The following is a 23,777-nucleotide window of genomic DNA, read 5'->3' as shown; positions in this document are numbered from 1 at the left end:
GTCATTGCTGTCAAAAACATATGTTTACGTCCACTTTTCGAATAAAATTGCACAATAGTTTGCATTAATTCTTTCCGATTCGGACACGCCACGAGCATGTGGTTTCCGTACAGGCAATTCATAACTGCATAATAAACTTTTGTGTCAAAAGAAAGGTCAAGTTACTTTATAAACTATGGCTTCGAAAACTGAGAGTGTTTCTGCTAAAACAGTGAAAATTTACGATTTGGACAACTTTGAGAAATTGCTTAAGGGCCTAAAAGTCGCATCTTGCATGCTTACCGAGTCTCATCAAGTTGGTATGTGTATATTCTTAATATATTTGTTGAATTATACATTTCACACAATCGCCAATATAACCTATAACATCATAAATTTTACATATTATAGAGTTTTAAGAGCGCTGGTGGCCTAGCGGTAAGAGCGTGCGACTTGCAATCCGGAGGTCGCGGGTTCAAACCCCGGCTCGTACCAATGAGTTTTTCGGAACTTATGTACGAAATATCATTTGATATTTACCAGTCGCTTTTCGGTGAAGGAAAACATCGTGAGGAAACCGGACTAATCCCAACAAGGCCTAGTTTATCCTCTGGGTTGGAAGGTCAGATGGCAGTCGCTTTCGTAAAAACTAGTGCCTACGCCAAATCTTGGGATTAGTTGTCAAGCGGACCCCAGGCTCCCATGAGCCGTGGCAAATGCCGGGACAACGCGAGGAAGAAGATAGAGTTTTAGTAGGGCTAGGATTTCTTAGTCTTGCATGATTTATGAAATATGTATGTCTTGTAAGATTAGCTCATGTTTTGTGGCAGTAGTGAATAAATTAAACAATAAATTTCATAAATTTTTTATGTTTTCAGTTGATGAAGCCAGTGTGATTAAACGTCTCAATGCATTGAGCCTTACCGGGCCTTCTGATGGCAACTGTTGTTCGTGCTGCGGCGTGGGCCCCTTCGAGAGTCGTCTACAACAAACAGCTCATTATAAAAATCATTGGCACACACATAACCTGAAAAGGAAACTGTTTGGAAAGCCACCACTTACATTGGGGCAGTTTAGCTCAAGACAAGGTATGTGTAATGTTGTGTTGCTCACTCTCCATTAAAAAAAACAGTCACTTTAAAGAAAATCGAAATTCTAAGAAAGTTATGTCTATTTCAGTAACTCTTGCAATATTCAAGTAATGTTGACACAAATAGAAGTATTTTAATTTGAATACAATACAATTCAATACTTTTTATTGCACAGCACCTCACAGAGTTTACATGTACAGAAACATAAACAAAGACAATTAGATAGCGGTAACATCAGGTGGTCTTAATGCTTAAAAGTGATATTTTAATGTTCAAAGTGGCCCTTAATGTTTTGCTCTAAGTTGAGTGCACATGACTATGGTGTTATGTTATTCTCATTGTTCCTCTGTTTATTTAAATGTAACTATCGTTTTGGATTAGGCCAGTATCAATAAGAGTCTCATTAGAATTTTCAAAATTCCTATTTGTAATCACTGCACCTTGATTCCTCCTACCAACTGGTACATATCTACCTTACAGCATGTAAATACTTCATTTTTTCAGATGACAACTCTAGCGTCTCTGGCAGTGACTCAGAAACCGAAGGCTCTGGCAACGGCCCCGCTAGTGATCTGTTTGCGGCAGCTACTCGCCACTGCAAAGCCTTCTTTACTAACAGCAAGGGACAAGTGTTCTGTATCTATAGGTGCTTGCTGCATCATAGAAAGGCAAGTTGCACTTATACTTTGATCTGGTTTTGTTGCACCAACCAGTTGATGTACAATGTACAACAGACTACAAAACATGTTATTATTATACTGTATATTTTTCACTAATAACAATAATAAATGGTTGCAATCTGCCTTTGTTCTACTAATACATAAATAATAATATTTAACAGTAATATAATGGTGACTGGACCATATATATACATCCTCCTAAGACCCCACATATAAATTTTGATACATATTCCACAATCTATTTTGATCTTATATTGTGTAACTAAGGGTTCCGATTCCAAATTCAAAAATAAGGCAAGTGTTACTGGATCTTAGAAGGCTATAATTGATATTTCAGAGGGGATTTTTTCGGCTCAAACCTTAATCTGTTAAACTAAAAGCATTGTTTCTTCTATGCAGTGCGATAGCTACCGAATCCCTCAAAAGTGAAAAGAATAAACTCGTTTAAAAACAATTTTACATTTTACTTATATGGTTCATGTTCATGTAACAGCTTATGCCCAAACGTAATGAAAGAGCATGAGGTCACACACATAATGCTAATAAAATTGCTACGATTTGAGCAGAACAATGGAGATGTATTCTACTCTTATTTTATTCTTTTACAGCTCAGGTAAATCTGAATTTTTGTAAACATTTTTGATTTACACGAGAACTGACCCTAATTGCGGGCGCAACTCAAATTAGCGGTCATGCTCCCATACTACAGTTTAGACCAAGATAAGTCTGCAGCGATTTTGATAGCCCTGTTATTATAAACGTCAAACTTCTATGAACTTATGACGTATAAGTAACACTGGCACAGTCTGTGCTGTCAAAATCGTTGCAGAGTTATCTTAGTCTAACTCTAAATTTGTACGGGTGGACTGTGATGCCAAATCATAACTTATGGGCTATGATGATGTACAGGAGGAGCTATCAACGGACGGCGACGGCAGCGCCTGGATCGAGCGCTGCTCGCGCCTGCTCGTGCCTGGCTTCCAGCGCTGGGCCGTCTTCATGGTCTCCGGGGGACATTTCGCGGGCGCCATCTTTGCCGGTGGCGTCGCTGTTTTGCATAAAACCCATCATTCTTACGTTACGCGGCGCGGACAAGGTGATTAAAATTAAGGGTAGATTTCACAGGAATTTAACCGTACAGATAAGGTTACCACCATTTGACCTTCCAAGTCTTGCAACTCCTCGTCCCCGGCTTCCACCGCTGGGTCGTCTTCATGGTCTCCGGGGGAAATTTCGGAAGGGTAGAATTCACAAAAATTTTACTTCACAGATTAAAAGCTTACCACCTTCTGACCTTCCAACCCAGAGGGAAAACTAGCCTTTTTTATCATGAGTTTAGTTCAGTTTGTTCTCATTATATTCTTTTAAATATCAATTTAAAAGAATATAATTTGATATGTGCGTATCGAGCTACATATCAAATTATATTTCATACAAGTACACAAGAGCCAGAGGGCGTCACGTAAAATGTTTGTTTGTAGACATTTTTTGGAAGTTTAGCACATTCATTTATTTTAAAGTGTAATATTTATGAATAAATATATGGTTCAAAATTTTTTATTCATTTTTTTAAATTAATCCCAACCAAAAGAGACTTGAAGGAGAAGTCATAGGGACCATCATTCGACGCAAGAAGTTTAGTTCCATACTGAACAACTTCTAGCGATATAGGTATTATAGGTACTTGCAAAATAAATATGTATTGTTTTTGTTATTTCGTAGGCCAGGCGCAAGCGTCACGTGATCAACACGGATCGGCGCCCAAGTCGGCGGGTGCCAGTTTGAGGAGATACAACCAGGCCGCGTTCTTAGAGGTGAGTGTCTAGATAGATTAGATTACATTTGTTTCTTTCATAATATTAAATTACAATATACATTTTTTCAAGCTAATCTGTATGAATTTAAAAACTGAAAACACAGTATTTTTTTTAACAGTCATATACTGCTTAGCAAACAATACCTAAATCCAAACTCAATATGAATGCGCTTTTTTAACACCTTGTTCCCTTCAATTCAACTTAAAAAATGTAGTTAAAAAAATATAAGTTACATGGTAAAGTTCGCCTTTTCGAATGTCTTGTGCTTGCTGTGTTATTTTGTACAATATATTTACTACTACTACCTACTAACTTACTAATACGGCAAGTTTAATAAAAACTTGTAAAATCATACACCAAGTAAATGGAACAAAGACAATGTTTATCTACACCTTTTTTGTCCAGCATGTTCAAGAAATAATAACCGGCTGGGCAGAAGACCTGAACGGGTGCTCCCACATCCTCTACCGGGCCGTAGGACCCATCAACCAAGGAGCTCTCTTCGGAAAGAATTCTCCTTTGACCAGAGATGACCCTCGAGTCAGAGTACTGCCGTTCCCTACGAGGAAACCGACGTATAAGGAGATACAGAGGGTTCATGAGACGGTAGCTAGCCTGGAAGTGTATGGTGAGTACATATCCACAATTAAAACTTTTGCTACGTTCGTGTGTACTGTCAGGTACAATAAATTCTTAAGCAAACAAGCTCGTACATATATCTGACATAATCTCATAATTGTGAATAACAGCGTGTCATACATTTTTGCACTTTTTTGTGTCCAATATTGTTGTAGGTGACTGTACAAGCTTGATGCAATAAATAAGTAAGTTTTAGACCACTCATAAAGACATCTCGCAGGCAGACTTAATTTGAGCAGATCTGGAACAAAACTTACTTACTTAGCTGGCGCGATGACCCAAAATGAGTCTTGGCCTCCAACACAGAGCACGCCACTTTTCTCGGTCCAGAGCGAACTCACACCAGCTTTCGCTGACGCCGAGCTCACGGAGGTCTGCCTCCACTCTATCCGCCCAACGATATTTAGGATGATCAACAGGACGGCGTCCAGTTGGTCGACCCAAGTAAACCCTCTTGACTGCCCGATCGTCACCCATTCTTTCGAGATGGCCAAGCCAGCGGAGACGATGTGATTTGGTCCCACCTATTATATTCGGCTCGGCTTCTATTTCGGCATTCTTTCGAACAAAACACTCGATTACATTTCATTATTTTATCTGTAATTCGACGTTTCTGCTAGGTTGCACTAGCTGTGGTCACGGAAGACTGACGTCCACTGACGTGAGTAACGTGACTGACGAAAAAATGACCCGCAAATGCATGCCATTAATGTCATTAAATATATGTACAAAATGCGAGAGTTTAAAGTATTATAAAAACAAATGAGTCTATCCTTAACAGAAGCCTAGGAGATTTACCCTTAAAAAATATTAGAGAATTAAATTAAATAGCGACATAATATATAAGTTGAACCGCATCAAGTTAACCTTTAAATCGACAAAAAACACGGAAGGTCATGAGCTTAAAACTTCTCGGCGCTCAATCATAGCAATGATTCTGGCTAAGAAAAAAAAAAAATCAAAAATAAGGTCATAGGTTAGGTTAGGTATGTCCACTATTTTGAGTGTTACTGATTTAAGGGTAAATTTAGTATTTACCTGAATTTAACTTTCCCATTTTGTTTTAGACACAATGGAGCTATTCCAGAAAGCTCTAATAGCGTCGACCACCAAGCTGCCGGCCAAGACCGGCTCCGACACTAGTGTAGAACGTAAAAAACCACAGAAGAGCCCCAATAAACCTATCGACAGGGCAAAGTCGAGGTAAGGTCGGTAAAGTCGGTAAGGGTCGGAAATTATACTCATTTGAATAGGGAAGTTAGGGGTTAGTTGTAACAGAACAGAGGTAAGAGCTCATGTAATAACACCAACAAATGCCGGCCAAAACCGGCTCCGACATGAGTGTAGAACGCAAAAATCCATATATGAGTCCGAATATTTCAATAGGGCGAACTCAGGTGTGTGGAAGTAGGGTAGGGCATTAAAATCTGAGTAGAGGGGTTAGTTTGTTTACTATAAATGTTGTAGTGACTTGTATAAGAGCCCTTCAGGCGCATTTGAAAATACATTTTTGAATTTTAATCTTATCATTATAGATCTCGGTTTCGCCGAACGGATTAGGTACTGTATGCATACCTTACATACAAATAATCACGCATTTTCTTAAAAGCAACAATAGTTGCAACAAAAAAAATATATTCTTTATTTCAAGAATTAAACGTAAAATATTTACTTTTGTGTAGTCATTCACCTATGATATTGCAAATTTACCTGGATATCATTAACTCACTTCATCAACATTGTACTAGTTAGGTCAAGGGCAAATCCCCCTATTGTCGGCACCCTCCTTTTGTTGGTATATTCACTCGTGTTCAAAGCAACATGTTGGTCATCCTGCAAAGTGGGTGCCGGTGACTGGTAGTTTTGATGTTTATTTAATATTTAGTTTACTATTAAGCCGGGTCCAGACGGTTATAACGTGTAATATAGGTTCAATGTGTGGACGGTACTGCGAGCGCTTTTATTTTCGCGCTAAACCCCAATAGCTGTTGGATCCGGCACGAGCGTTACATATTCTCGTAATTCCGTCCACACAGAATTCGCACCTCGTAAAACTGTTGCGTTACATGATGGTTTACATTACACGTTACACCCGTCTGGATCCGGATTTAAGTCAGTCAACTGATATTGAGTTGAACGATATTTTGATGAGTTCAGGTCTTAAATATGAGGTACCTACAGGAGCATGTATGCTGCCTTTTTGACCGCGATTACCATATAGGGCATCCATCTGGTAGGTGAGGAGATGTGTGATAAACAGAAAATGATCATTGAAAATATCATTTGATATTTACTGATCGCCAGGGCACGTATATTTCATGCCGTTGAGGCAAAACTGACGTGATTGAACATACAGGGTTTTTTTATAACACTGCACATTTAGATAACTTACCTATGTGTCAATAGGTAGAAAAAGAAATAATTGTTACGTAAAATACCCTGTTCACAATCAAAAAATTAAAAAAAAAAAAACTAATAATCTATTATTTCGTTAAGTGACAATAAGATGAAAATCTTATTGTCACTTAACGTTACTCAGACATTTCTGTCTGTACTGATTGTCAAGTATATATTAGTTAACTAATGAGTTTGACAAATAATTAATTATTACGAAAATACTAATTGGAATCATACTCTATGTATATAGCGTCAAAGATACATTGATTGAGTAAGATGAGTAAAATCTAAGAAAATTTCGTGCTTCGAATTTGACAAGTAAACGAGATGGCGCTGTACGGCTCCATACATTTTGCGGCAACTCTGATTATCAAAAATTGACGTTTGACAATTCAGTGACCGCAAAACATGGCGCAATACAGCGCCATCTGTTTTGGATGTCAAACTAAGGGGCACGGTTTCTTGTTAGACTTTACCTCTCTATCTCTTTGGTAGCGTGACGTCGTTTTTTCGCCAACGGCATGAAATGTACGGGCCCTGCACATCAGGTTGCGCATGTCCATCTTTTATGCAACTGGGAAAGCGTTAATTTAAGGAGGGTAGATCCTCCTCCTTTATAAGGTTGGTTAACCCTTTAACGGGCATAAGGGTGTCAAAAATTACGCCAAACGCTTTTAGTTTGACGTCAAGTTCATAAAAGACTTACTTACATAAATAATAATAATAATTCAGCCTATATACGTCCCACTGCCGGGCACAGGCCTCCTCTGCGCGAGAGGGCTCGGGCTATAGTCCCCACGCTAGCCCAATGCGGATTGGGGACTTCACATACACCTTTGAATTTCTTCGCAGATGTATGCAGGTTTCCTCACGATGTTTTCCTTCATCGAAAAGCTACACAAAGCATAGAAAAAAAAGTACATTCCATACATCAGTTTTGTTACCAAAACGCTTATTATTTTCGTACTCGGGAATTATCTGTACCGCTACTTGACACTAGATGTCTCCAGTGTCGCGACTGACGAAAATTATATTGCACAACAATTTACAGCCAATATTACAAGCAGGAGTTGAAAATAGAGTTCGGGTCAATCCGGTTATAATATAGGTATAAGCTGAAAATTGTTCAGCATTAGACTTTTCGTTCGTCGCAACATCTACTGTCAGGGAAGCCGGCCTAGCCAAGGTGACAATCGCTATGGCTTCGACAACGAATCGCTTTGTGTCTCTATCACTCTTCCATATTAGTGCGACAGTGACAGTTGCGTTTCGATCGCTACGAAGCGTAAGCGATTTGCACGTTGGCTACACGGCCAGTACTGATAATTCCGCTACTCGATGCTAGATGTCGACTACAACACAACACGTAACAAAACTGCTGTACGGAGTGAACACTCTATGCTTACTTATATCTCTATGCTTAAAGTAATTGTCTTTCTGCTCTATAATAGCCTAAGCAGTAGTTACATTACAGAGAACGTGCCCCCCGCCCACTCCCCACGCAAATTATGTCGAGCGAGGACGAGGGTCCTTGCTACATAGACTCGGAGACACCGGCCAACTGGATCAAGACCCTGTCGGAACAGACCTCCAAAGGTATGGGTTTTTAAAGCCAGCCGATTTCGGGACTATAATTATTTGATTAATTAATGTATTTATGTAATACCAGTGTGCAGAAGTACACTTAACAAACACCTACACAATATGGGTAAAACAGACAGCCCCATGTGCAGAGCGTGCATGGAAGAAGAAGAAACAACAAAACATATTCTCCTAGACTGCAAACAGGTAGAAGTATACAGGAACAAATACCTAGGGACTCCGTGCACACTAATAGAGGCAATTAGCAACCTGAAAACTTTGCTAGGCTTCGTGGAGGAGCTGGGGTGGTTAGAGTAGCGCTACCTCGTTTCACGCAAAATAGGCACAATGGTTGTCAATTTGCGGAAAATGCCCAGAAGCACTAACTAACTAATATACAGAAGTATTATAGTAACTACAAATACTAAACTAAATTAATAACTAGCTTAAATCGCTGGTTACCTAGCGGTATGAGCGTGCGACTTGCAAACCGGAAGTCGCGGGTTCAAACCCCGGCTCGTACCAATGAGTTTTTCGGAACTTATGTACGAAATATCATTTGATATTTACCAGTCGCTTTTCGGTGAAGGAAAACATCGTGAGGGAACTGGACTAATCCCAACAAGGCCTAGTTTACCCTATGGGTTGGAAGGTCAGATGTCAGTCGCTTCCGTAAAAACTAGTGCCTACGCAAAATCTTGGGATTAGTTGCCAAGCGGACCTCAGGCTCCCATGAGCCCTGACAAAATGGCGGGACAACGCGAAGAGGAAGAAGAAGAATAACTAGCTTAAATCTAAAATAGGCCCTTGAGGCATTGTACCAGGGATGCTGGCGGCATTTCCTCGTTGTATCGCAATACTGATACGTTGTGCGAGGAAGCCGTCAGCTCTTCGGTCACCAGTTACGTCAACCAGACGCTTCTCGATTTCTGTAAAAAACTTGTGCACGCTGGGAATCTATGGATCTAGAGTTTCAACGCGAAATGGTAAAAAAAGGTTCTCTCTACCGAGGCTCTTATATTTATTACATTTTAAAATTTCGGCGCTTTCCGTTAGTGCTTCATTTCAGTTTTATATCAATCAAAGATAGAGTCCTAGAGAGTACATGAGATATCATAATGTTCTTCGATTTTTAATATCCTAGTCCGAACTACCCTACTTTCGTTGTCATACCAGTGGTTGGCACCTCCAACCTTATTTCAAAGCAGCAGTGTTGACTTTCCTACAGCACTAGCTGCCAATGACTAGTAGTTTTCAGGGCCAATCATTGGATAGTGTACCATACTTGAGATGAGAGAGAGAGAGAGAGATAAGGATATTCTTTTATTTTTCTTATACACAATACTTTAGACTATACATCAAACTATTTTGAAGTCCAACTTCCTAGGCGGTTTAAAATGTGCAATGGACGGGTGGGAAGCAGTGGGAACACTTATTGTTAGTAATTAAGATTTTATACAAATTATTGTTTGTATCTCCTTGGATATCCTGGGCCTATAAATCCCGGTATTTAGACAGACTTTTGTGGGGATATAGATCCAACACGTAAAGGCTTCTTGGAGAGCTTTAATGTCATGTAGGAATTAATTCTCAAATTATTTATTAATTACATTTACTATAATAGGCCACATCACGAACTCGCGCAAAGACTTGGTACACGATGTGGTGGTCGCCCGACCGCTCAGTTCGGACAGCGAAGACCAGGGCCCGAAGGAAAAGAAGGAGGTCAGGAAGAAAAAGAAGAAGAAAGAAGATAGAGGCGACAAGGGGGAGAAAGGGGAGAAGAAGACTCAGCCTCCGAAAATTCCTAATAATGTGAAAAGGGTAAAGTTACACGCTACCTCTTTTCGACGTTTTTCCTAAATTAATTAAAATATATTTAGGTCGTAATGAAAAATACTTTTATTATATCTCTAATTTCGAAATCGCGGAAAAAACAGGCCGCCCTATGGATAACTTTTAATGTCTACTCGACTAAAATAAAACCGGCAACGGCTAGTTCAGCATTGGACTCATCGTAAAAGTTGTTCAGTATGACCTATTAATTTACCTCGCGATATATGATTAAGAGTATCGTTTAGCGTTTTAGTTTCCTATGCTAAGGAAAGAGATGCAACATAAATATTTGGGTGTAAAAGCCGTCGCAATGCGTCTTCGTCGGTTTTTATAATTGTTATCTTAGCTTACCTACCTACTTTTTTAATCTAGATGTGGAAGATTATATCAGGCGACGAGATCTCCCTAGAGACGATCCTAGAAAGTTGGGAGGGGTCGTTGGAAGAGGCCTGTAACACGAAGGATCCTACCGACGGTAATACAGCCCTACATAAGGCTGCTATCGCATCCAAACCGGCGATGGTCACGTAAGTTTTAATGATAAATTTAAATAAATAACAATATTAAGGACATTCTTACACAAATTGACTAAGTCCCACGGTAAGCCAAGAAGACTTGTGTTGTGGGTACTTAGACAACGATATATATAATATAAAAATACTTAAATACATAGAAAATATCTATGACTCAGGAACAAATATCTGTGCTCATCACCCAAATAAATATCCTTACCGGGATTACAACCCAGGACCATCGGTTTCATAGGCAGGGTCACTACCCACTACCGGACCAGTCGTCAAATATGAAATGTGTATATTTCTTATCAGGTTGTACCCGCGACTTTGTCTACAAAGAAGTTAGTACGCCCATACTGGCTTTGAATCGGTATTTTACCTCCTTAGTGTATGGCCTTGGAGAAAAATTCCCGTGATCAATTATATTCCCGTGTTATATGGGTCAAAATTCTTTTCGATGTTTTGTTTTTTGTTCCCAAAAAATGTGACGGAGTGGAGCTTTTTGTATGGGGTGATTATCATTTTAATTTTAATCAACAGCGGGAAAGACATGCAAAAACACTTGATTTATTTTATTTACTCGATTAAGAGGATACGGGAGCTGAGATTTAAATATTTTAGGTGAATATATCCGTCTCGCTAACGGAAGCGGCTCCTAAAACTAGTGCGATAAGGATAGGTGAAAAATCCTGTGTACAGATCTCAAAAAACGATGTTTCGTACTCGACTGTTTCCTCATCCAGAACTTAACCAAATATAATGAAATTTTGAGATCTAAATGATACTGAAATTATCTGTGTCGGACTGTTTTGCTTTTTAGGCTAATTGATGTCAGTTTTAAATACCATGCTTCTCTTTGCGACCTAGTAAATTAGGCCGTTTTTGCGAATATTTGAAGTGCATTAGCACCTTAAGAAACAGCAATATCAAAAAAGCAAAACAATCCAACATAATAATTAATAACAATAATCTGTGTTGAAAAAATAATTGCTCTAGCTTCAAAAACCACGAAGGAAACAGTTGAGTACGTTTGTATGGAGAAATGACCACTCCTGTTGCTTCAATAATACAAGCGTGACAGAGTGGTCAGAAACAAGACAATACCCATAGTATCATACGATACCCATAGGTACCATAATTCATAACTCATAACATCTTTATTGTTCATATATTACAATGAATACAGACCCTGTAAGGGCACAACAATAATGTCCTATAATATAAAATAAAAAAAGTACTTATACTTACAACTAATCTTATTAATTACATTGCACAGCTATGTAGGTTAAAATAATAATAATAATTCAGCCTATATACTTACGTCCCACTGCTGGGCACAGGCCTCCTCTCATGTACAAGAGGGCTCGGGCTATAGTCCCCACGCTAGCCCAATGCGGATTGGGGACTTCACATACACCTTTGAATTTCTTCGCAGATGTATGCAGGTTTCCTCACGATGTTTTCCTTCACCGAAAAGCTAGTGGTAAATATCAAATGACATTTCGTACATAAGTTCCGAAAAACTCATTGGTACGAGCCAGGATTTGAACCCACGACCTCCGGATTGAAAGTCGGACGTCATATCCACTCGGCTACCACCGCTTTAGTTAGTAGGTTAAAATAATTCTTAAAAAAAAACTAGCATTCTATTTTTTCGGAAAGGTATCTTCAAAAAACTCCTGCAAAGAATAATAACTTTTATCTAATAAATAAATAAATATAATATGATATATTTGTCATGTTTACAGGCCGAGTAGCCTTTGATACTTTTGTCTTGTATTTTATTCTGATGTAAATTGACTGTTTTTTTGCGCAGTCAAATCCTTACCGCGGGCGGTGACCCCTGCATCAAGAACAATCAACTACAGACCCCATATGCAGCTTCGCCGCATAACGAAACTCGAATAGCTTTCAGGCTATTCCAGGCAGAACATCCCGACAAATACAACTATGCTAAGGTAAGCGGCTTCTCATCAAGGAGAATCTATAGACACATTAACCGGCCTCCCCGCACAACGACACCCGAATAGCTTTAAGGTTACTCCAGGTACAACATCCCGACAACCACAACTATTCCAAGGTAAGAGGCTTCTCATGCTTACAGTGTATGTGGGGGCACGGCAGTGCCCCCACCAAGACGAGCCAAGTGAAGCGCAAGGGCACTACCTACCTTTTCTCGAAGCACTTCGTCGTTTTTTTGACGTGGCTCATGACGTGGGCTTGGATTATTCTAGATAAATTAACTAAAAAATTCTCGGAATCATATGTCAATAATGGCCCTATTAAACATACAAAGTTTCAGTTGCATAGGTCTTATACTTTAGATTTTATTGACATCAAAAAAACCCCGATTTCATCAATGACTCACTCACTCACTCACTGATGATCATCAAAACTCTTAAGGTAGTTCCTGAAATCTTAAAAAGCTGAAATGTGGTAGGTAAGCTAGTATTAGTACACAAACAACAAAGAAATCCTAAAACCTGAAACTTTTATCCCCCAACCCCTTAAACTAGGGGATGTATGAACTCCCACAAATTTTGTTGCTAGAGGTCTGAAAATTGATATAGGGACTCCTTGTTATAAATAATAAAACACATATTTCAGGACTTTTAGTAAACCATCCCTCATCCTTTAAATTAGGGGAGGGAGATTGTCACAACTAACTTACAAAACGAAGTGAAATCCCACGCCACAAACATTTTCATGTAAAATGTTGCCAAGACAATTCCATATGGCTCGCACTGTAAAAAAGTCATCAGATCTCAGTGTTGCCCGAACGTTAATTGAAATTGACCAATAACCATTAGAAATTGAACCGTACAGCGTAACGGACTGTTACAGTTTACGGTTCAATTTGTAATGGTTATGGTGAATTGCACTAACTTTTCGGCCAACACTGACAGATCTCATGTAGAGCCAAGGTTCTAACTCTACACGCCCTAACACTACAAGCTCTTAACTTCACAAACTCTACACCTTAGTCAAAACATGTGGCTGGCCCGTTTCGCTTGTTTTTCAGAGATGATCGAAATTGGAATATCATTATTAAATCGATATCGACTTGCGTAATCTCTATAGTAACATTTTAACTGATATTATTTTTTAAACAAAATGGTGGCCGTAATTTGCGGTTTTTGAGGATATAATACAAAGTTTATGATATATGTGTAGATAAATAAAATAATTGCTTATTGATTTCGTTATGACATGGAATAAATGAACAAGTATCATTTTATAAACATATATTATTTGGGCCCGGGTGCGTTCTTATTAGTTCTTAAACTACGTCCACAAGAGAGGTATGGGCATTGTGAATGTCATCTCGCTTTGTGTGGTAGGGTACAGCCAGTGGATGTCATTCCAGATCTAGAGCAGAGCCCAACTGGGGAAGTACCTCCACCTTACAAAAAACCGTAGCCAAATAACACTAGACCCTACTCATAGTGTTGTATTCCTGCCGGTGTGTAGGTTGCCAGAGCTCAACGAGTGGCAGGAGGGGGTTAGGGTCGGCAACGCGCATGTAACTCCTCTGGAGTTGCAGGCGTACATAGGCTACGGAGACTTCTTACCATCAGGCGGGCCGTATGCTAGTTTGCCACCGACGTAGTATAAAAAAAAATCGTGACTTTAAAAAACATACATGGATTTAAATGCATATTTTTAATTTTGGTGGAAGATATGCTAAAACAGCCTTTTGCAAATATACCGTATTTAGGTAAGGCTGTTTTAGTCTTCGGACTCCCCAGAGCATTTTCAAAAACAATTAAAACTATCTCAAAGGAACGTCAACACTCAACATTAAAGTTTTAAAGGGAACTCTAAATACGCTTTGCGTCAAGAATATTTTATGAACCAGTCGACGTTGCATGTTGCTTCTTTACTTATCAACAATACCCGACAGTTGTAGTGAACAGAACGCTTCAGATAGAAACACAATAGTTATTTACAGTACATATGGTGCTACTTTACCGCACTAGTGCGCAAATTAGCATATTACGTTACTGTGTCAAACATTTAAAGGGCCATATGTACTGTAAAACGCTGTACCATACATGTGCAAATAGATAATTCGCAACTTGTATCGTAATAGTACATTACGATACAAGTTGCGAATTGCGAAGAAAGTGCAGAAAATAGGAAATTCGCAACGAATGGAGATAAATTATAACACGACCGAGGGAGTGTTATAATTTATCTATATAAATTATAACACTCCCTCGACACGAGTTGTGAATTACCTATTCGCACGTGTATCGTATAACGTTTCACAGTACATAAGGCTCTTTGAAGTTTCGACATATGCACGGAAAGTGCTCATTCCCGCACGCGTGCCGGAAAGTAGCACCATATGTACTGTAAAATAATTTAAATAAATAATACCAACACTGAGACCAGCCTGCGACTTCATGAATTCGTCACTTGGGTTTATATCATATTATTTGTATATTGATATTAAACATGCGTAAAAATAGAGTTAGATTTTTGATAGCCTAGACTGTGCAAGTGTTATTTAAACTTCAGAATTTCATAGAAATTGTTTAAAATAACACTTGTACAGTCTGGGCTATTAAAATCGCTGCCAACTTAGCTTGATCTAACTCTATCATCCTTGTGTTTGGAATAATATAGGAATGAATTTACGTTTACCCATTCTTATATGGATGTTTCGCATTTTACCGACTACTATACATATGATATATGTAGGTACAGAAATTATTAAAAGAAACCTACTTTTTTCTTTCTAATTAAGTTACCGTTCTATAATATAAGGATCGTATCGAAAAGAAAGTAGACAACTTTTCAACTGCATATTTCTTTTCACGGACGTCATAGACACAAATATGTTTTATTGAAATATAAACCTATTTCTTAACTCTATTAAAACTAAAAATAAATTGGACATTCTATCATATCTGTCAAAATGGGGAAGATTAATTTAGAAGTGAGAAAAAATATTTTGGACGACTGGTGGAAAAATAAAGGGTTAACTATAAGAAAGCTTGCAAAAAAATACAATGTTGGCCCCGCAGGTGTACATAAATTAATTAATAAGTTTGGCACTACTGTTACCTTAGAAGATCTACCAAAGTCTGGACGAAAACGAGGCCCTTCCGACCCGGAATTGCAAAGAAGAGTCGTTCAAATGTTCAATCGAAAACCAACTCTGTCTATTCGGGATGCTGCTCGTAAAGCAAAAACTTCTATAGGAATGATCCAGCGTATCAAGAAAAGGTGCAACCTGAAGACGTACAAAAAACAAAAACAGCCCAAACGTGATGAAAAACAGACAGTTGCTGTTCGAAAACGCACCAGAAAACTTTATGACCGAGTTCTTACAAAAAAAGTGCAGTGTATCATAATGGATGACGAAACTTATTGTAAATTCGATTACAAAACTCTACCTGGCCCACAATTTATAACAGTTTCGGCAAATAAAAAGGTTTCTCAAAAAGATAAGTCGATCAATATGGAAAAATTTGGAAAGAAAATTTTAGTTTGGCAAGCAATTTGTCAATGCGGACTGAAATCAAAAGCTTATTTCGCTACGGGAACTATAAATGCCCAAGTTTACCGCGACGAATGCCTACAAAAGAGGTTGTTGCCTTTTATCAAGAAGCACAGGATGCCTACATTATTTTGGCCAGACTTGGCCTCCTGTCATTATGCGAAAGTGACTAGAGAGTGGTATAAGGCCAACAAGGTAGATATTGTAGAGAAAGACATGAACCCGCCTAATTGTCCGGAAGTTCGCCCTATCGAGAGATACTGGGCCCTTATGAAAAGATATCTTCAAAAAAATGCTAAGGCTGCAACTTCCCTTGCTAACTTTAAAAAAAAATGGCATATTGCTTCTGAAAGCGTGACCAAGAAAGTCGTCCAAAACCTCATGCAGAACATCAAAAGGAAAGTCAGATTTCAGGCAAAGTAGGGGCATTGCAGTTGTTTATCTAAAAAAATATCCTTTTTCAGATTACATATTTCTATTTACGTTTGTTATTTTTCAAAAACACGATCTAATTATATAGCTTTTACACTAAGTAGTTGTCTACTTTCTTTTCGATACGGTCCTTAAAAATACTGATTACACACCTGATCACATCATCGCAGTAAAACTTATGATAGCTATTTCTATTAATTGGCAATTTCATAATGAACTATTTAAAATCATTAAATAATCGATTATATACGTGTCATGCTTGAATAATCAATTAGTAGCTACGTAATCATAATTTATCCCAATATTGACTCGTACGCTAATTAGGCAATATAGTAATTATGATGGTTGTGTTAATTTGCTTTATATTGCGTATTAGTTGATTATCTTTGAGCAATCTTTGAGGCATGTAGGTCGAGACTCAAAGGTTTTCAAGGAGAAAGGCTGATTAGTTTATTACGGTGTATTTTACGGTTTAATTAGATTTCCAATTAGGTAAATATACGCTCGAAATTCAGAAAGATGCGAATGGTACGAATTATGAATACTTAAGCCTTTGTCGCGGCATTTATCAACGCTGAATTGTATTACATAAGGAAGGTACAAAAATAAATAAATTTGGGACAATCTGACACAGATCTCTACCGACGATATAGCAAAAATGTTTTTGGTATGTTTTTAGTATGTATAAAATCTGTTTATTTTATACTCCAAATGTAAGGCTCAGTTGTGTTTTGAGATAACGACTTCGTATTATTAGATTGCATAGAGATTAGAAATGAAATAATTAAAAAAGAAGGTAAAAATACCGTTTTCGTTCCCATACAAAAAATACCAGTTTCCGATCCGTGGTATAAATTGTTTGTTTTCCTTATTTTTATGTCTGTTGGTGTATGTGCCGCCACTATCATAATTTTAAGTCAGGTCTTATGTGATCGGTTAAGGGGAGCTTATTTTAATCGGGTTAAGCCGATCCCGCGCTCACAAATGTGATGTCTCCCTTATTACTTTATTATTCTCATGTAGTACACACGTCCGTGCGCAATTAATTATGGAGGAAAATCTCGCGTTAATAATTCAATATATTAATTATAGATAAAGATAAAGAGGTTAGTTCCCGATTCGCCGGATTCTTGTTTTGTCAGAAATATTAATATGCAATAGAATCAGTTAGGTAAATATGTGGTTAAATATCTTATTATTATTTTAATTGTTGTTGCCCAATAGGACATAACTACAATTACATAGAAATCGTTTCGATTCATATTTTCAAGGATTTTTTAATGATAGAGGAGGCAAACGAGCAGACGGATTACCTGATGGTAAGCGATTACCGCCGCCCATGGACACCTACAATACCAGAAGGGTTGTAAGTACGTTGCCGGAATTTAAGATGGGAGTACGCTCTTTTCTTGAAGGTTTGAAGGTCGTATCGGTCCGGAAATACCGCAGGCGACAGTTAATTCCACAGTTTCGTTGTGTGATAAATACAGCTAGGTAAAGCAACGATATTTTCATATTTTTGTTTGATTTTCTGTAACTGGAAAATTCCGGCGAAACAAGAATCCGGCGAATCAGGAACTAATCAATAAAGATAGTTTATTATTCAAGTAGGCATATTACAATGCGCTCATGACCGTCAAATAAAGATACGCCGGCTCTAACCTTACACCTCTGACCCGAGAAGATTCAAATCCCTCTCTTAACTGTAGCAGGGTATCCCAATATGGGATCAACAAGAAACTCGGTCACTCACTAAGGGCTAAGTCACTACAACTAAGGATTTCTAACATTTGATAATTCAGCCTAGCCTAATATATTCACGAATATTGCTAAATTACAAGACCTTTATAATTATATGTATCTCCTTTTATTGAAATTCAGTGAAGTGCAGTTTATTATTTTATCACAGCATAAAATAATAATTAACGAAACGCTGGTGGCCTTGCGGTAAGAGCGTGCGACTTGCAATCCGGAGGTCGCGGGTTCAAACCCGGCTCGCACCAATGAGTTTTTCTGAATTTATGTACAAAATATCATTTGATATTTACCAGTCGCTTTTCGGTGAAGGAAAACACCGTGAGGAAACCGGACTAATCCCAACCAGGCCTAGTTTATCCTCTGGGTTGGAAGGTCAGATGGCAGTCGGTTTCGTAAAAACTAGTGCCTACGCCAAATCTTGGGATTAGTTGTTAAGCGGACCCCAGGCTCCCATGAGCCGTGGCAAAATGCCGGGACAACGCGAGGAAAAGAATAAAATAACCAACTAATCCGGTTGCTTTTAGAATCAAAAAAGTACATGTTTAAAAACCCGGTTGTACCTAATCATAGCTATAGCATAAATCTTATAGGTTTAACTGGGATTATAACGTCACAGTCGATCCACGATTCTAAAGCACCCTGTCAATCTACTGTCACTCACTCCACGCTCCCATAAGCTCGGCCGGACCGTATCTATTCCAACAGGCTACCTAGTCGTACCGAACGCCTAAGTGCTTATTTGGCTAGGTTCGCACGGCCACGGCGTTATTTTTCCCGTATACCGTATTCGCTATGTGCACGACTGTTACGCAACCTAGCGTCCACAAGTCTAGGGGAAAACGTCGATGCATTACATCTTATAAAACTACTCCAAAACTTAAAACTACTGATCGGATTTTCATACGACTTTGATCTATCCATAGAGTGATTATTGAGGTAAGTGTAGGTATATAACTTGTTAAGGTTTTGTGTAAATTGGTTGAAATATAACGATGTTGTCGGAAAAAATCACACTGGCTAGGAGCTTTAATCGAAAACGCTGCCTAATCCGTTTGAGCTATAACAACACAATGTATGGTGTAATGTTGTCTCGTCTCCCTTTCATGGGTATACAAAAAAGTCCGCGATGTTCAATGTCTATCTTTTAAGGATAACTTACTATACCCATCCTTAATTTCTAGAAAAATATCCAATAGTATGTGGCATTTGCAAAGCTATTTACACGGATACAGTACTAATAATTATCAAATTAAATACTTATTTATATTATGCTTAATATACAGATTACAATATTTCAGGAGTAATCGTAAATTAAAGTTTCATTTCGGGCCATATAAGTTCTAAGAAATCCAAAAAATCCGCAGTTAGTTCTAATTTTTACCACCTTGTGCGCTGGGATCGCTTTACTTACCTCCACCATGGACTTCGCACGGTCCCAATACGAAAATATTATTAAATATCGTAGTAACAGCAAAATAAGTATGGCAACTTTCAAAATCGTACACACGACGTCTATGCGGAAAAGCCGTCTAGTGTGAACCTAGCCTTTGAGTCTCGTGCAAGCGAAAAATTCACTACGCTCGTGAATCTAATATATATATGTAGTCGTCCTCAACGATTACGGCGACCGTAAATAAACATTATGAACGTTGTCCTAAAGTGGCTGTGAATCTAATATAGAATCTTCAGCGTAGCAAGGGACTCAAAAGCGCACGATATGTATATCACTTTGATCTCGTGCAGTACACACGACTTTTCACCTCTCTCGCTACGCTCGTGAATCTATTATAGAATATTTCGCTTGCACGGGAATCAAAAGAAGCACTCGAAAAAATCTCAAACTGCTACTATTGTTTTCACAAATAACTGCTTTAATGAGTTAATTATTGAATATAATTTTCTATCACTTAGTGAGCAAAATCGCATGTTGTACACTGTTTTTAAGCAGCAAAGTGCCCTTGTTCGAGCTGTGAGGTGAAAATTATATTATAAAGGGTTTTGGTTGTTACGAAGCTTGGTAGGTAGGTCTTTTGTTTGTAACTTCGTCTGGACATTATAACCGTTTGCTACGCGTCTCCGGAACTCAAACTTTGTCCGTATCAAATATCGTACAAGTTACTTTACCTAGTTTACTAACTTAAGCACTGTCGACAGAGTTAGGTGTTGTTAGTGTTCGATGTGACGAGTACTTTCATTTGACGCCCTAAATATACAAGAAAGCCTTTACAGTAGGGTGTTCCGTATTTGACTAATTCTTGAAATCAGCAACATCCGAAAATAGGCTAGCTAGGCTATGAATGAAAATCAATCATATAACATGTAACGATATAAGTTTTTTTTATTTTAAATAGCCTGTTTGAATGTCCCACTGCTGGGCAAAGGCCTCTCCCCTTGATTTCCACGAAATATAAGTCTTATTTAAAAGGAAAAATAATTTAAAACACAGATAAAAAGTAAAATAATATTATAGTTCATCCAAAAAACAGCCGGTAGAGATATCAAAATATATGTTAAAATTTGTATTATGTTTTCAGTAATCTACAAAAAATATTGCATCTTTAGATTCCTATTTGGTTCCTGAATTCAAAATTTCGTGTTCCACGGGACACCCTACTTTACAGTATCATTTTCATCGTAGCTTATACACTCCTGCTAATCTAGGGGTTTAAAATGCGCTTTTTTAATAAAAAGTCAGTGGCAAACAAGCATACGACTCGCCTGATGGTAAGCAGTTTGCGTAGCCAATGGACGCCTGCAACGCCAGGGGTGTTACATGCGCGTTGCCGACACTAACACTCCGCACCCTCGTTGAGCACTGGCAACCGGACTCACCGACAGGAACACAACATGAGTATGGTCTATTGTTATTTGGCTGCGGTTTTCTAAGGTAAGGTAAGGTAAGGTTAAAGGGTTCAGTGAGGTTTTGCCGACACTTTAAAAACCTGTACACTTCTTTTTTGAAGAACCCTATACTGTAGTCCCTCGAGAAAACCGGCAAGGAGACTCCGCGCTATTTATTTTTCTCTCAAGCTGAGATAGTCACCACTTGACACAGGCCAGGCGTGAGGCTTACAATGCGCCTTTCAGACGTTCGAATTCTTCTAATTAATAACGTTTTCAGTACTTGTGTTAGGTACTATTTTTTATGATGAAGAAAAATATCTGAGAAAACCTGCTTACCTCGTGCATAAAAACCGAAGGAATGCTGTGAATGTATATAAATCTAATCTTTTCTCAGTCAGATCTATTTATATAGAAATGTAGAGGTTGTATTAACAGCCAGTGAGACCTTTTTCTAACGACTACCAAAAAACCGCCAAGTGCGATTCGGATTTTCGATTATAAGTTCATTTTTGAACAAAGTTTTTTTTTAAGTCAAGAGTCACGCTTAACCGTAAACTTCTTAAAGGTTTTCTATATTTAAAGAACTATTTTATGTGTTTTTCTCAAAATTTGACTCAGTAGTTTCGGAGCTAAGGACCCCTCTTAGTAATTTTTTGCCTTTTATTTTCTAAACTATTTATCTTCAAATTATAAAAAAATATACCTATATATTGGGAATTCATTTATTTTCTCATTTACCAAAAAGTGACTCTTATGTTTAAATTTATTTACGACGATTAATTAAATAAGGGTTTCGTTTATTTCCTTTTGAGTTACGACACCCTAAAAGTAGCTCATCGCTATTAATTTCTGGCTAATCATCAGCGATGGGACACCTGCATTACCAATATTTCCCCTTGCAGTCTCAAATCCCCGGCCCGCTTACCCCCGAGCTGATAGAACAAGAGAAGGAGAAGAAAGCCCAGCAGAAGAAGGCCAAGCGGCAGAGAGAAAAGGAGAAGTTGGCTGAGAAGAACAAGACTAGCAAGTTCTTGCAGATGACTGATGCCGAAAAGGTTAGTGCTGTACATAAGGAACAATATATAACGACCGCGAGTCTTTCTCTGCGTGGACTTCTGATGCGTGCGTGGGGTGTAAATTGTTTTAGTTTTTATTTTCAGTGCCAAGTTGTTAATTCGTACAAAATTAATAAAACTCTCACTCACAAACAGGGCCGGATTTAGGGGAGGGCAACCGGGGCTACAGCCCCGGGGCCTCCACAAAAGAGGGGCCCCCACAATAGAGACTTCGGAAAACTTATCATTTTATATTGGAAAATAATTTGGGGCCAGCGGGCCTCCACCCTTTATTGCCCGAGGCCTCCAGATCTCTAAATCCGGCATTGCTCACAAAGGCATAAATTGGAAAACTTACCATACTTAAGAATTTGATCAACTATGCTTTATATGACATCCGCTTAGTATGATGTATTGGTCACTTCCCTGCGATGTCATTATATGCAGATTCTACTGTAATAAAGAAAACTCTTGAAATGTAAATCACCATTTTAAAATAAAACCCGAATGTGTCGACAAGTTTTTCATCAATATCCTAAAAAAATAAAGTCTTCCTCTACTGTCTACCAAATCATCCCCCGTGTCAAACAATATTGTTTTTACACGTGCTTTCTCTCTCACACTACAGCTTCAACCAAATTTCAACTTGAAACTATTCTTATTAAAGTATAAAATCCGTTGCGTCGTTTAAACGGAAGTGTTCTTCGCGCTGCATCTTTCCAAACATGCATTTATTAGAAAAACTCACATTGTTTCAATTTCAGCTCTGTCGCTTTAAGTTAAGGTTCAAAATAGGATGATTAGGAACGTCCATTTTGATTCATTTTTGTTTTCACTGAATGATATATTAATATAAATGTCTCCCTTAGGTAAAAGCCGATCAGCCTCGCTGCTTCCTCTGTGGGTCGCAGCTACCGAAAAAACCTTTCGAGTACGACACTTATAAGTTTTGCACTATAAAGTGCTTGCAGAATCATAAGAACATCAGGCCTTTACATATGAGTGCTTAAGGTGATGTTTATGCGGTGCAAACACTATCAATAATAATGACATTAGTCATTGACTATTGACACAGTGTAGTGATTGAAATGATAAGATATGACAATTGGAATGAAATGAACAAGTGACAGTATTCTAATGTCATTCTTACTGGTAGTGTGTCGACTGCGTTAGATTTATTAATTTGCCTTAGATTTTGTAGATTTGTAAATACATATTAAATAGATTTCTAAATTTCCTTGTGTAGTTTTACGAATATCCTTGTAAAGGAAACCATTCAATATGTATGCCATTGATTTGTATGAATATGTATTTAGATTCCTCTGCTTCTGATATTTACACGAATATTTTTTGTGACAATATTATGATGTAAAAATAATGTATGCATTTTGTAAAAACCAAATTAACATACCGAATAAGTACAAAATGCCATAATCCTGTGTTTTAATCCATGAACAAGACATATAATCTAGGTACAATGCGTTGTGTTTTAGTCGCGTAAAGTAGGTAAACAACATGACAAAAATATGTAGGAGAGTACATATTTTATTTAATATTTATTTATGTATTTCGTTTTAATACTGATCAAATAAAAACGTACTCCTTTGTATTTATAATAATTGTGCCGCTAAACATTGCGTTACT

General features: G+C 38.0%; 1 protein-coding gene across 1 annotated transcript; it reads left to right on the top strand.

Moving 5' to 3' along the window:
• On the top strand, positions 1–23,567 carry LOC133524419 (tRNA endonuclease ANKZF1-like). Its single transcript, XM_061860418.1, has 13 exons — positions 1–299; positions 858–1,067; positions 1,575–1,738; positions 2,660–2,846; positions 3,473–3,564; positions 3,973–4,195; positions 5,274–5,409; positions 8,078–8,199; positions 9,809–10,008; positions 10,393–10,547; positions 12,352–12,493; positions 21,981–22,133; positions 23,003–23,567. The coding sequence occupies exons 1-13, from the start codon at positions 176–178 to the stop codon at positions 23,141–23,143; spliced, it is 2,049 nt and encodes a 682-aa protein (XP_061716402.1). The 5' UTR covers positions 1–175; the 3' UTR covers positions 23,144–23,567.
• Positions 23,568–23,777: the final 210 nt, after the last annotated feature.

Source organism: Cydia pomonella, chromosome 13 (genome assembly GCF_033807575.1).
Source record: "Cydia pomonella isolate Wapato2018A chromosome 13, ilCydPomo1, whole genome shotgun sequence".
Lineage (NCBI taxonomy): Eukaryota > Metazoa > Arthropoda > Insecta > Lepidoptera > Tortricidae > Cydia > Cydia pomonella.
The sequence above is the reverse complement of the archived record's forward strand: the minus strand, read 5'-3'. Positions and strand labels throughout refer to the sequence as shown.